Below are 12,735 nucleotides of genomic sequence, written 5' to 3'. Positions count from 1 at the left end.
AAGCTTCTCTGCTTGTGTTGTAAGTTCCACTGGGGTGGAGTTGCTCATTGTCACAATATTGTGTCCACCTCAGGAGCAGCTGTGTCTCAGACCTTTGGAATTGGTGAAGGTAAAAAGGGCTGAGTGAATGAAGGATGGAGTGTTGCTAAGGGACAAAAACTGTGCTGTTGGCCCCTATGGGCAATGGGGATGCTGCTGAGATGTTGAGAAGCATGGAGGAGTAAGGTGAGAGTGAGGAATGAAGCAAGAATGCTGCCTCTGTTATAGCATCCTTAAGAGGAATGAAGCAACATCCCCATTTTCCAGCTAAGTGAACTGGGACACTGAGGAAACTGGTTGGGCTTTTCACAAGTAATTAATGCTAAGCCTCTTGGACCACAGTCATTCTTGGGCACAGCACTCAGGTTTTGTGTTTCTTTCACAGTGTTTGTAACCTATTTATTACCATGCCTCATGAAATTTCCTTTCTGGCTTTTTGTGGATTTCCCCCCACTGTTATTTATAGCCCACTATGAGGTTTTCTCCTTAATGCTCCTTACTGGATCCTGAAAATGAAGTCCTAGAAACACCTACCAGTTTTATCTCTCCACCAGTGTTAGTCTGGTGTGGCTCTACAAACCCAGACTAAAGCCTTGCAGTCATGCCACTTGTTTCCAGTCTCTGGATCCAGGTTTAGAGAGCAATGGCTCTGTGTTGGATGCTTTCATCCAGGCAAGATATAATGGCACAGGGATTCTGAACTGGGAGTTGCACAGAGCTGTTTCTGCTGCATGAGCTTGGTAGTTGCTTCCTTGCCTTTTGTCTCTGTTTCTCCATCTAGGAATGGGAATGGGGACAGTCACTATCTCACAGAACTACTAATATCTTTTATCTTGCAAAGTGTGCTGCTGCTGCAGATAAAATTGGCTGTGTTTTTTGGCAGTCATTACAAGACAAGCTGAGGATATGTTCCCTTGTGCTTATGCTCAATTAAGGACTTGGGGCCAAGCCAGGTTCCTGGTTGTCCAGAAGACCACAGGGATATGGAAGTGGGATTGATGAGTCAGGAAATACTGACTCAGTACAACCCCAAAGCCTTTCTCCTGCATTCATAGTCACTCACAATCATCTGTGTCACAGCTGGATTAAAATGTCATAGTCCTTCTGCTCTCCAACTTCCAGCCCCTTTCACCATTTTCAGAGCAGAAGTCAGGGGAAGCAAGTCAGTCATTTGCAAGGGTGGGGTGAAGACAGGGCACAGGTAGTAACCTAGGAGTAGGGAGGTAGTGTTGGTATTTGTAGTGCCCATCAGCAGGGTTCTGCTTTTTCTGTGGCAGGGTGATGGTGCAGCTCACATAATATTGTTGCTTCCCCTGCTCTTGGGCCATGAGGTGCTGCAGTGTCCTTGATCCTGGAAAATCAGTAGCAGATCTTTGTGAGTGCTTTGAAACTCTGCCTGGGGGTGGTTTGATGCTGCCAGTGTGTCAGTGTCTGTTGACATTCTGTCCTGTGTGGAGGACCAGCCTGCATGCTTTAAGATGACACAGAGTTGAAAGCTGGGGAGGGACTTTTTAGGGTGTCAGGGAGTGATAGGACTGGGGGGAATGGAGCAAAACTAGAAAAGGGCAGATTCAGATTGGATGTTAGGAAGAAATTCTTCCCCATGAGGGTGGTGAGAGACTGGCACAGGTTGCCCAGGGAGGTGGTGGAAGCCTCATCCATGGAGGTTTTTGCAGCCAGGCTGGATGTGGCTGTGAGCAACCTGCTGTGGTGTGAGGTGTCCCTGCCCATGGCAGGGGAGCTGGAAGTGGATGATCCTTGAGGTCCCTTCCAACCCTGACAGTTCTGATTCTATGATAACATTCCTGAAGCCTAGGCAAGCTGCATTTTGTTCACCTAAAAGGGGCATTGTCTCTACAAGGAGTTAGACTAAAACCAGGGAGCCCACATGAGGGCTGTGTGAGTCAGATCTGTCCAGGAGTGCCAAAGCAGGACAGCAGCTCTGCAATGGGCAGATTCAGTTGAGCACTTGCAGGAGGTTACAAGATCTTCTCTCTGCTTGAAGCTGGTTCCCTTTCTGCTTTTTCCTCCTGTTTCCAATTACAGGATTACTGTTTAATGTGGATGCAGATACAGGCAACTGTTTGATTTTTCTTCCTGCTGGCAGAGACAAACTGAAAGAGCTGCCTGCCTGCTTTAGAGCAGAAGCCACAGCATTTTCCTGCATGTGAGCAATCAGTTGCATTGTTTGCTGATCACAAGCCTTTCTCACCATCTACAAAGTGGCTGCAGTTGATTATAGATCCTGGTGTGTTTCTGTTTGAGTGAGCTCTACCAGCACCACTTTAGACTCTGTTTTTTGAGAGGTGGGAAGCACTGTTTGTGTTGTCAGAAGGGTCCTGTCTCATTTCATAAACTAAAGAAGGGTTGAGCTTTCCTAGCTGTGGCAGGTCAGCAGCAGTTCAACAGAGCTCCAGCAGCTGCCATGAGTTCTGGCTGGTGTTGGGTGCTCTGAACTGGTCAGCAAGAAGGAACTGTGTAGTGGTGTGCTGCTTGGTAGAGTGGGGAATAACAACCAAGCAGAGCCTTGCATGCTCCTTGCCATGAAGACTTAGAGTTTGTGTGCAGTGACAGCCATCCTGATGTCCCAGTCAGGTGCCAATGTGGGAGCTGCAGCTCACTTGGATGAGGGTCTCAGTGGCTCTGTTTCCATCCAGGGGATTTGGCTGTTCACTTTGTAGTCAGGTCATATTCATTTGAATACCTCCAGGGATGGGGCTCCAACCACCTCCCTGGGCAACCTATTCCAGTGTTCCACTACCCTCATGGTGCAGAACTTGTTCCTAACATCCAATCTAAATTTGCTCTGCTCTAGTTTGAAGCCATTGACCCTTATCCTATCACTACAGTATCCTATCACTCTGCTATTAGGTCTCCCCAGAGCCTCCTCTTTTCCAGGCTGAACAACCTGGACTGAATAGCCTCTGGAGGTCCCTTCCAACCTAGACCATTCTGTAATTTGCCTTCAAAGTTTTGGCCTTCCAAGTCACAGCTCAGTTCACTGGGGTCAGCTGTTGTTCTCACCTCACAGCATGTTCCTCGTGGAATTCACCACAAGACAAGTACTGCAGCAGTACACTGATGGTGCTTCCCCCTCCTATCATTGGCTTCCCAGCAGATTTTTATAGCAGTTCTGACTCCACTTTTGTGGCTTTTTGCAGTATTAAGGGTTTTTAGAAATAGTTTCTAACCTGTTTTAATTCTGACCAAAGGGAGAAATCAATATACATTGGATTGTCTTGTAGACTTTGCTAGGTTCATTAAAAACCACAGTAGTGTGCAGTGTATATCCCTGTCCTAATTTTATTCCTGATTCCTTGCCTAACCTGTCATGAAGACAGCCAGCACATTTCTGAAAGGGAGTTAATATCCTGGGCAACTTCCACAAGGAATCCCCACAGCAGAATGTGAGTGCTTTCCAAACAAGCCTCCTTAACCCTTTGCCATCTGAGAGTCCCCATCTTAACCTCCAGACATCGTGAAAGCATTTGAAAGTCATCAAATGCTGATGAGTTAATCATGAGGGAGTGAAGGATTTAAATTGAGGTAGAGAAAACAGAGAGGAGATCATTACAGCAAGGTAACAGTGATGGCTGCTCTTGCTGTGAACGTGCCATGCACACAGCATGGAGTGGGAACTCCACAGACTGAGAGAAGGTTTTAAAACATTCAAATCTTCAAACAAAATTCACGTCAAAGTCTATATTGACTTGTGTCTTGGTATCAAAAGAACAGAACTTGATGCCAGCCTCTGAATTACGATGGAACACTCAGAGATGGACCCAGAGTTCCTTACAGAAGTTGCACAGTTGAGGCTTGGACCTGTGGCCCAGGTGAAGGAAACCACAGCAGAGTTTTGCACAGTCCTGCTCCTGGGAGCAAGCACATTGCAGCCAAACCTCCCACAGAACCTCTGACAGCAGAAAGCTCTCCAGGAGTGTGAGCAGACTTTTCCCTGGGTCTAGCTCAGACCATGGAAACATTTTCGGTTAAAAAGCATCAAATTGCAGACAACAATTCCAAAATATTGAGGCAAGCAGAAAATAATTGAGTTTGAGGAACTGCTGAACTGAAATTTCACCCAGTCGTGACTGCCTTTTAAAGATGGTTGGCAGCAAGTGCCTGTGAACAGGTTTGGTCTATTAGCTGAGGTAGAGTAAATTTGGGTTTCTTTCCAGCTGCTGTTTCAAAGGCTGTGGAAATAGGAGGATTTAAATTGTTCAGCAGCTGTGCCTTCATGGCACAAAGGTGCTTTCCATCAGGCTGCTGCAGGGGGCTGCCTCCTGCCAGTCTTAAGGAGGTGACTTCTCAGCCATGCTTAGAGGAACAGAGTCTCACTAACTTCACCTGGATTTGGATCCCATGCTTAAAACCTTGCTTGTGGGGATTGAAGAAAACGAGTTAATCACTTCAGAGTCTGAAACACAGGGTTCTGGTAAAGAAACAGACGTGCTCATTACAACAAAACCTTGGGAGGTCCTGGGGTAGAGAGCAGACAGGGTAAAGGACATCTGTTGTTGACCCCTGTAGTGGAAGTGTTTGAAATGCTTAACCTAGATTAAGTTTTGTGTGGCTAGGATGAAAGAGTACTGCTAGAAACAGACTTGCTTTCAGCTGCTGCTGAGGATGTAGAAGCTGTGGGGACAATAAAGGGATCCTGACCATTCCCTGAGCTGTCCACAAGTCTCACTAAGTCCTCTTCCTAGATACCTCAGGGGTCTGTGCTCTTAATATGCCACACTTGGTCAATTAAAAAAATAAATCAGTTGTGACCAGAATGCCAGGATGCAGCCAGGGAACACAGCCCAGCCCCCACCAGAGACAAGCCTGTGAGAGCAGTGCTGCGTCCTTCCTGTGGGGTCATTACCTGCTGTTCCACAGGCTTGGATTGTAGGGAAAACACATTCTTAAAGGCCAGGAAAGAAATTGACAGTTCTGAGGTGATCAGACAAGAAAGTGTTTTGATGTGAGTTGGTTTGTTTCACTTAGTTTTGTTTGTTTAGCCAGCCCTGACTGGAAGCAATGTTGCCACAGCTATAAAGGTGCAGAGCAGGGAATGGCAAATAGATGGAAGCTTCCCCTGTGGTTTATACCGTCATAGAATCACAGAATGCTTTGGCCTGGAACAGACCTTTCAAGGTCATCCAATCCAGCCTTCATCCCCAACTAGAGCAGGTTGCTCAGGGCCCCAAACAACCTGACCTTGAACGTCTTCAGGGGTGGGACCTCCATCCCCTCCCTCGGCAGCCCATTCCACTGTTCCACCACCCTCATAGCAAGGAACTTATTCCTAGTAGCACCTTTGGACTGCAAATTCCTTGAACCGGGTGGGAGCAGAGCAGGTCCTGCCCTTTGGGGGCACTCTGCAGGTTCAGTCACTGCTCTCCCTCTGTCTCAGAGCTGTGTCAGGAGTTGTGTTCTCATTCCCAGGTCTGTTCAGCCCTATTGAGACCTGCCAGGTTTCAGGAGATGTGGTGTAAAGAGAGGCTGATTCATACCCCACTGCCATCCCAGGGAGAATCCCAGGTGGCATCACTGGGCTCTGGCAGGTGGCCAGAGTCTCAGTAAGATCCTTATTTCTGTCTTGTTCACTGAGGATATTCCTCAGCTGTCCCAGGGCAGACAAGAACATAAATCTTGTCCACAGCTATCTGGTACAGGGGATTTTCTTTCCAATAGTAAATAAATCAGCCCTGTTTCCTCTTCCCCACAGCACCTGGAAAACTGCTAACTGAGGAACTGAGAAAAGGCTGTTTCGTTTGTGAGCCAGCTGAAATCATTCTGCAAATTTTTGTTTAATTCCTTGTTAGAAAACAGAACCAACCAAAACTGCCTGCCAGAGAAAATGAGCCTCCCCCCTCTTTCCCCCCCCCCCCCCCCCCCCCTTCTCTGCCTGGCTTCATTATGTAACTGCCAGTTTCTGTTTTCCCTACTGTAGAATTATGTCTCCAGCTGAAACTTTTGACAAATCAGTCTATTTTCATCTTTCCTCTGCCATAAATTCAATCCATATGTCCTTAAAACATCCTTTCACAGCCTTAACATGGAAAAGGAAGTGGCTTCAGCTCTGTATAGGAGGCTGGAGTGTTTTTGAAGCAAGCTCTTGTAGTTTGCATGCATCGCTTGTGTTAGCCCTTAAAGCCTCCACTTCCTAATTATTCAGGTTGCAGAGGGCACTGGCAGAGCTTTCTCCATTAGCTAACAGTGATGTACAGTGAAGAACCACCACAGGATAAATTATTCCCTTATCCTCAAAGCCTCCAGGAAGTTTTTGATGCAGCCCTTGGATTTTTACCACCAAGCAGGATGCAAGGAGGATGTGAAAAGGGTAGGAGAGATCAGTTCAGCATGAAATTTCAAAAGAAAACACTGAGACAAAGAAACAAAGGTCTGGCACAAGGTGCTGCCTCCCGGCTGGCAGGGCTTTGTTTGACAAGAATTCACAGCACCTATGTGACTGGAGGTCACTGCAGCAGGGGTGAGGTGTCTCCATGTCTGAAACTGAACCAGGGTCAGAAGGTGAGGGTGGGAAGGAAATGAAATACATCAGCATGGCTGTGCATGCTCGAAGCTGAAGGCAGAAGTAAAGGATTCAGCAGAGTAAGAGAATAGAATAGAATCAGGAAGGTTGGAAGAGACCTCAAGGATCATTGAGTCCAACCTGTCACCCTACACCTCATGCCTATCTAAACCATGGCACCAAGTGCCACGTCCAATCCCCTCTTGAACACCTCCAGGGATGGCGACTCCACCACCTCCCTGGGCAGCACATTCCAATGGCCAACCACTCTCTCTGTGAAGAACTTTCTCCTCACCTCCAGCCTAAACCTCCCCTGGCACAGCTTGAGACTGTGTCCTCTTGTTCTGGTGCTGGTTGCCTGGGAGAAGAGACCAAACCCCTTCTGGCTACAACCTCCCTTCAGGTAGTTGTAGACAGCAATGAGGTCTCCCCTGAGCCTCCTCTTCTCCAGGCTAAACAGTCCCAGCTCCCTCAGCCTCTCCTCACAGGGCTTGTGCTCAAGGCCTCTCCCCAGCCTCGTTGCCCTTCTCTGGACATGCTCCAGCAATTCAACATCTTTCCTAAACTGAGGGGCCCAGAACTGGACACAGTACTCAAGGTGTGGCCTAACCAGTGCTGTGTACAGGGGTACAATGACCTCCCTGCTCCTGCTGGCCACACTATGCCTGATGCAGGCCAGGATGCCATTGGCTCTCTTGGCCACCTGGGCACACTGCTGGCTCATGTTCAGGCGGCTGTCAACCAGTACCCCCAGGTCCCTTTCCACCTGACTGCTCTCCAGCCACTCTGACCCCAGCCTGTAGCTCTGCATGGGGTTGTTGTGGCCGAAGTGCAGCACCTGGCACTTGGATTTGTTGAATGCCATCATGTTGGACTCTGCCCATCTGTCCAGCCTGGCAAGGTCCCTCTGCAGAGCCCTTCTACCTTCTAACAGATCAACATCTGCTCCCAGCTTGGTGTCATCTGCAAATTTACTGATGATGGACTCAATCCCCTCATCCAGATCATCAATAAAGATATTGAACAGGATGGGGCCCAGCACTGATCCCTGGGGGACACCACTAGTGACAGGCTGCCAGCTGGATGTGACACCATTCACCACCACTCTCTGGGCTCTGCCCTCCAGCCAGTTCCTAACCCAGTGCAGAGTGCTGCTGTCCAAGCCACAGGCTGACAGCTTGGCCAGGAGTTTGCTGTGGGGGACAGTGTCAAAGGCCTTGCTGAAGTCCAGGTAGACTACATCCACAGCCTTTCCCACGTCCACCAGGCTGGTCACCTGATCATGGAAGGAGATCAGGTTGGTGAGGAAGGACCTGCCCTTCCTAAATCCATGTTGGCTGGGCCTGATTCCTTGGCTATCCTTCAGGTGCGCAGTGATTGCCCCCAAGACAATCTGCTCCATGATTTTCCCTGGCACTGAGGTCAGGCTGACAGGCCTGTAGTTCCCAGGTTCTTCTGTCTGTCCCTTCTTGTGGATGGGTGTCACATTGGCCAGTTTCCAGTCTTCTGGGACCTCTCCAGTGAGCCAGGACTGGTGGAAAATGATGGAGAGAGGCTTGGCCAGCTCATCTGCCAGCTCTTTCAGCACCCTAGGATGAATCCCATCAGGTCCCATGGACTTGTGAATATCCAAGTGACTCAACAAGTCTCGAACTAATTCCACATGGATTTCAGGAGTACAACACTGCTCCTTGACCCCATCAACCAGCTCAGGAGGCCAGTTATCCTGAAGTCCTCCTGCCTTACTGTTGAAAATGGAGGCAAAGAAGGTATTTAGAATCTCAGCCTTCTCCTCATCCTTAGTTACAATGTTACCCTCCACATCCAATAAAGAGTGGAGGCTCCTCTTGCCCCTCTTTTTAGCATTAATATATTTATAAAAATGCTTTTTGTTGTCTTTCACAGAAGCGGCCAGTTTAATTTCTAACTGTGCTTTTGCCTCTCTAATTTTTCTTCTACATGATCTAACATCCTTAAACATATCACTAGTTGCCTTCCCCCCCTTTCCAAAGGCGATAAACCCTCTTTTTTTCCCTTAAATCCTTCAGGAGCTCTTTGCTCATCCAGGCCGGTCGTCTTCCCCGCCGGCTCATCTTACGGCATGTGGGAACTGCCACAGGCAGTTGTGGCTGTAAGTGTCCTTGTCTGAAGCCATGGAATCATAAAATTGTCTGGTTGGAAAAGATTTCAAAATCATTGAGTCCAACCATAACCACGACTGCTAGGCCATGTTCCCAGCTTCCTCACCCAAATGGCTTTTAAACACCTCCAGGGATGTTGACTTCACCACTCCTGGGCAGCCTGTTCCAGTGCCCTGAGACCCTTCTGGTGAAGAAATTTTCCCTAAGATCTAATCTACAGCTCCCCTGCTGCAACTTGAGGCTGTTTCCTCTCATCCTATCACTCGTTACCTGGGAGAAGAGGCTGGCCTCCACGTTGTTCCAGCCTGTATGCCAAGGGCTTTGTAGCATCCTTAGACTTCCCAGCAGCTTCCATTCTGAGCTAACTCACCCAAATGGTCTCTAATTTTCCAGCCAACTCCCAAAGCAGGACGGGGTCCCAATAACTGCAAAAAACTGCCTTGCAGATCCCTTGTGCTGTTCAGTTACTGTGCATCTGTGTGTGCAAGAAGCTGCAGTGGAAGGGGGGGAGGGGGGTGTGGGGAATGTGTGTGCAGCGCAATTACCTTCCCCATCCCTCTCTGCTGCAGAGGTCATTTACAGAGATGAAGATCTACTCAACCTCAGAACCCGTGGGCGCAGTTTGGCGTTCCCAGAGGTTGGCACATGTAGAAAAACTGCAGGTTCAAAGAGCTGGCAGAGCCCATGGCTTTGTTTTTAGAGTGGCAAGGGCTGCAGCTACCCATTTACCTTGAGATTATCTTCCACACCTCCAAACCCAGGCCTTTCTATCCAGCAATCTGCATACAGCTGTTGCAGAGCAAGCTGCCTGCATACAGCTGAGTTGTTGCATAAACAATATGAGAGGCTTCACTGAATCTTTTCATGTAGGTTTATCTCAACTGCAATTTGTTTCTAGTTTTTTAAAGGCTGTGGAAACATCCAGCCTCACTCCCTAGAGCCTGGTTTTCACTCTTTCAGCTACTCCAGTGGTATTGTCAGCACTGTTTTATTGGAACTGTTTGAAAGACCCCAAGTCCCCACCGGCAAAGGTGCAGAGGTGCTCAGGTGTCTGCTGAGAGCAGCAGTAGGGAAGATTTGCCTTTCCTCTGCTGCCAATCACTTGTGACAGGGCTGTTCTTTGCTCTCCCCCCAGGTGTGCTCTCTCTGCCTGCCTACTTCAGCCCATACAACGATGGCTCTGTGGGCACTGATGGACGAGCTGATGCTTATGCTCAGCTGGAACTCCGAACTTTGGAGCAATCCCTGCTGGCAACTTGTGTTGGAAGCATCTCTGAGCTGAGTAAGTAATCAAACGTGGGCTTCATGGGGAAGCAGGAGAGGCAGTCCCTCACTGCTGGTCAGTGGCTGCTGGCAGTGTGAGAGGAGTTTTGGTTAATGTGGGGTAAGATTTAGCTGTCTGATGGCACTGGCAGTGAAAAGCAAGTTGCTTCCTTAAGCTGCTTTATGTTTACTTGGCCTGAGAGATGCAGCAGGTGTGGCTGTTCAAGCCTGTAGGTGGTTATTGGCCTTAGTGCAGACAGAAGATGGATGTCTCACACAGAATCACAGTGTGGTGGATTCTGGAAGGGACCTCTGGAGATCATCCAGTCCCAACACCCCTGCTAGAGTAAATCACACAGGAACACATCCAGGTGGGTTTGGAATGCCTCCAAGGCTGGAGACTGCACAACCCCATGGCAGCCTGCTCCAGAGCTCTGCTGCTCTCCAAGGAAAGATTTTTTTCTTTACATTTATGTGGAGCCTCCTGTGTTGCATGTTGTGCCCACTGCTCCTTGTCCTGTCTCTGAACACTCCTGAGAAGTGTCTGTCTCCATCTGCCTGGCACTCACCTTTAGCTACTGATCAGCATTAATGAGCTCCCTGCTCAGTCTCTTTTCTCCAGGCTAGACAGACCCAGCTCTCAGCCTTGCTCCAAAGGTAGCTGTTCAGTCCTCTCATCATCTTTCACATGTTTACAGATTGTGGGTTGGAAGGGACCCTCAAAGCTCATCTTGTCCAACCCCCTGCAGTCAGCAGGGACATCCCCAACTAGATCAGGCTGCCCAGAGCCACATTGAGTCTGATCTTGAATGTCTCCAGGGATGGGACCTCAACCACATCCCTGGGCAGCCTGCACTAATGTTTTACCACCCTCACAGTAAAGAACTTTGTCCTGATGCCCAACCTAAATCTACCTGCTCCAGTTTCAAACTGCCTAGATGCTTCTGGAGGGTTTCTTGTACATTTGTGGAGTGCAGCAGTGGCACCTCCTTGAGACACCAAAGAGTTCTCTCTCTGAGTGCTTGTGCAGTGGAAATGTCAAGGGTGCTGGAATTCAGGGAAAAGCTTTTTGGTTACTTCAAAAACAAAAAGTGGGGGGAAAAAATTCTGAGAGCACTTTGGTAACAAAAACTTGTTCATATCCTTCCTTCTTAATGCTAACCAAATGAAATGTTCCATTCCTAGACTACTCACAAAGCCCCTTTAAAGTAAACAAAAATGATTTGTGTTTTCCTGGTCTACTTTTCCCCTTGCAACGTTTCTGCTGGCATCACTTTCTTAGCCTCCACCATCTGAATGCTAATGAGTGTCAGGGCCAGCAAGAAGCTTGTGGCTTTCACCATTTATTTTGCAACCTGCCTTCATTTGAGGTTTTCAGATTCCTTGAACACACCTCTGTTTATTCTGGAACACAAGAGAACATTTGTAGCATAGGCCTGAGATTGAATACAGCTTCCTCTTTCTCTTCTCATGTCCCTGCTCTGGCCAGCTTGGGCATTACATTTAGTGAATAGATCTCCTGATACAGTTGCCTACTTTTTTTTATCCCCACCTTTTTCTTTTCTTTTTTTTTTTTTTTTAAGTTGCTGCACATTGCCAAAAAAATAAAGAGGGTGAGTGTGCAAGGGAGAAGGAACGTTACTCTGAACTGAAAATTTGAATTCCAGATGAATTTCTGCCCTGACTGTACAGAGGATTCACAATAGGCCTAAAATGTGGAGCTTCTGGAGAGTCAGGAGTTACCTAAGGGGGAAGGCAGAGATGTTAGAAGGTTTTACTTTCCGAAGTAGGTCCTCAAACCAAATGTACTGTGCAACAAACAAGTGTCCCACTGAGATTTTCAGCACTCTGGGTCACTGACCTCATTGCTTTCCACAGCTCCCTGACAGGAGGTTGCAGTGAGGTGGGGGTTGGTCTCTTCTCCCTAGTATCAGGGGATAGGAGGAGAGGAAATGGCCTGAAATTGTGCCAGGAGAGGTTTAGGTTGGAGACTGGAAAAAATTTGTTTGCTGCAAGAGTGGTCAGGCACTGGAACAGGCTGCCCAGGGTGGCCACCATCCCTGGAGGTGTCTAAGAAACATGTGGACATGGCACTTTGGGACATCGTTTGATGGCCATGGTGGTCTTAGGTTGATGGTTGAACTGGATGATCCTAGGAGTCTTTTCCAGCTGACCCAGTTCTGTGATTCTCTCAAGTTGTGTTCAGACATGGAGCTTTCTTCCTAACCTGTTCAGCTGGAGGCTGTTTGGAAAATTTGCTGTTAGATGTCAATGAACTAAAAATAACTTCCTAGGAATTCCAGACTAAGGCACATGTCACAGCTAATTTTGGGGTCGTTTCTCAGGAACCACCTTTGTGATGGGGCAACTATTTCAGTTCCATCCTTTCCCAGTATTGTAACTGTAGGACACAATAGAGTAAGATTTCCTGTGAGGATTTTAGGGGACTGCAAAACATAAAGCACAGAGGATTGTCCCGAGGGAAAAAGTAGATCCTAGCTGTGTATAGTGATCCCTCAGCTCTCTGGGATGGTAGTTGCACTGCTCAAAGGTGTAGTGTCTGAAGTCTTCATTGCAAAGCTCTTGAGAGTTTGTAATGCACCACAATAAAAGGAGAGTCAACAGGGTGTGCCCAAAACAGCTTCTTGCACAAAGACCAGCTTGATGTGGCTGTAGAGCTGCAGTCTGTGGGTCATTGCTCTGTGAACTTCCTAAACATCTGCAATCTTAAAATCCTGAGTAGAAGCTGTGTAATACAGGTCAGGGTCTTCC

The 12,735-nt window shown here is 48.0% G+C and overlaps 1 protein-coding gene across 1 annotated transcript in view; it reads left to right on the top strand.

Moving 5' to 3' along the window:
- Positions 1 to 12,735, top strand: part of ABTB2 (ankyrin repeat and BTB domain containing 2) — a 120,092-nt gene that overhangs the window by 63,133 nt on the left and 44,224 nt on the right. Inside the window, exon 2 of the mRNA XM_054390478.1 lies at positions 9,836 to 9,982. Coding sequence (XP_054246453.1) covers positions 9,836 to 9,982 — 147 coding nt within the window. The remainder of the gene's footprint in view (positions 1 to 9,835; positions 9,983 to 12,735) is intronic.

Source organism: Indicator indicator, chromosome 21 (assembly GCF_027791375.1).
Source record: "Indicator indicator isolate 239-I01 chromosome 21, UM_Iind_1.1, whole genome shotgun sequence".
Classification (NCBI taxonomy): Eukaryota; Metazoa; Chordata; class Aves; order Piciformes; family Indicatoridae; genus Indicator; species Indicator indicator.
The sequence above is the reverse complement of the archived record's forward strand: the minus strand, read 5'-3'. Positions and strand labels throughout refer to the sequence as shown.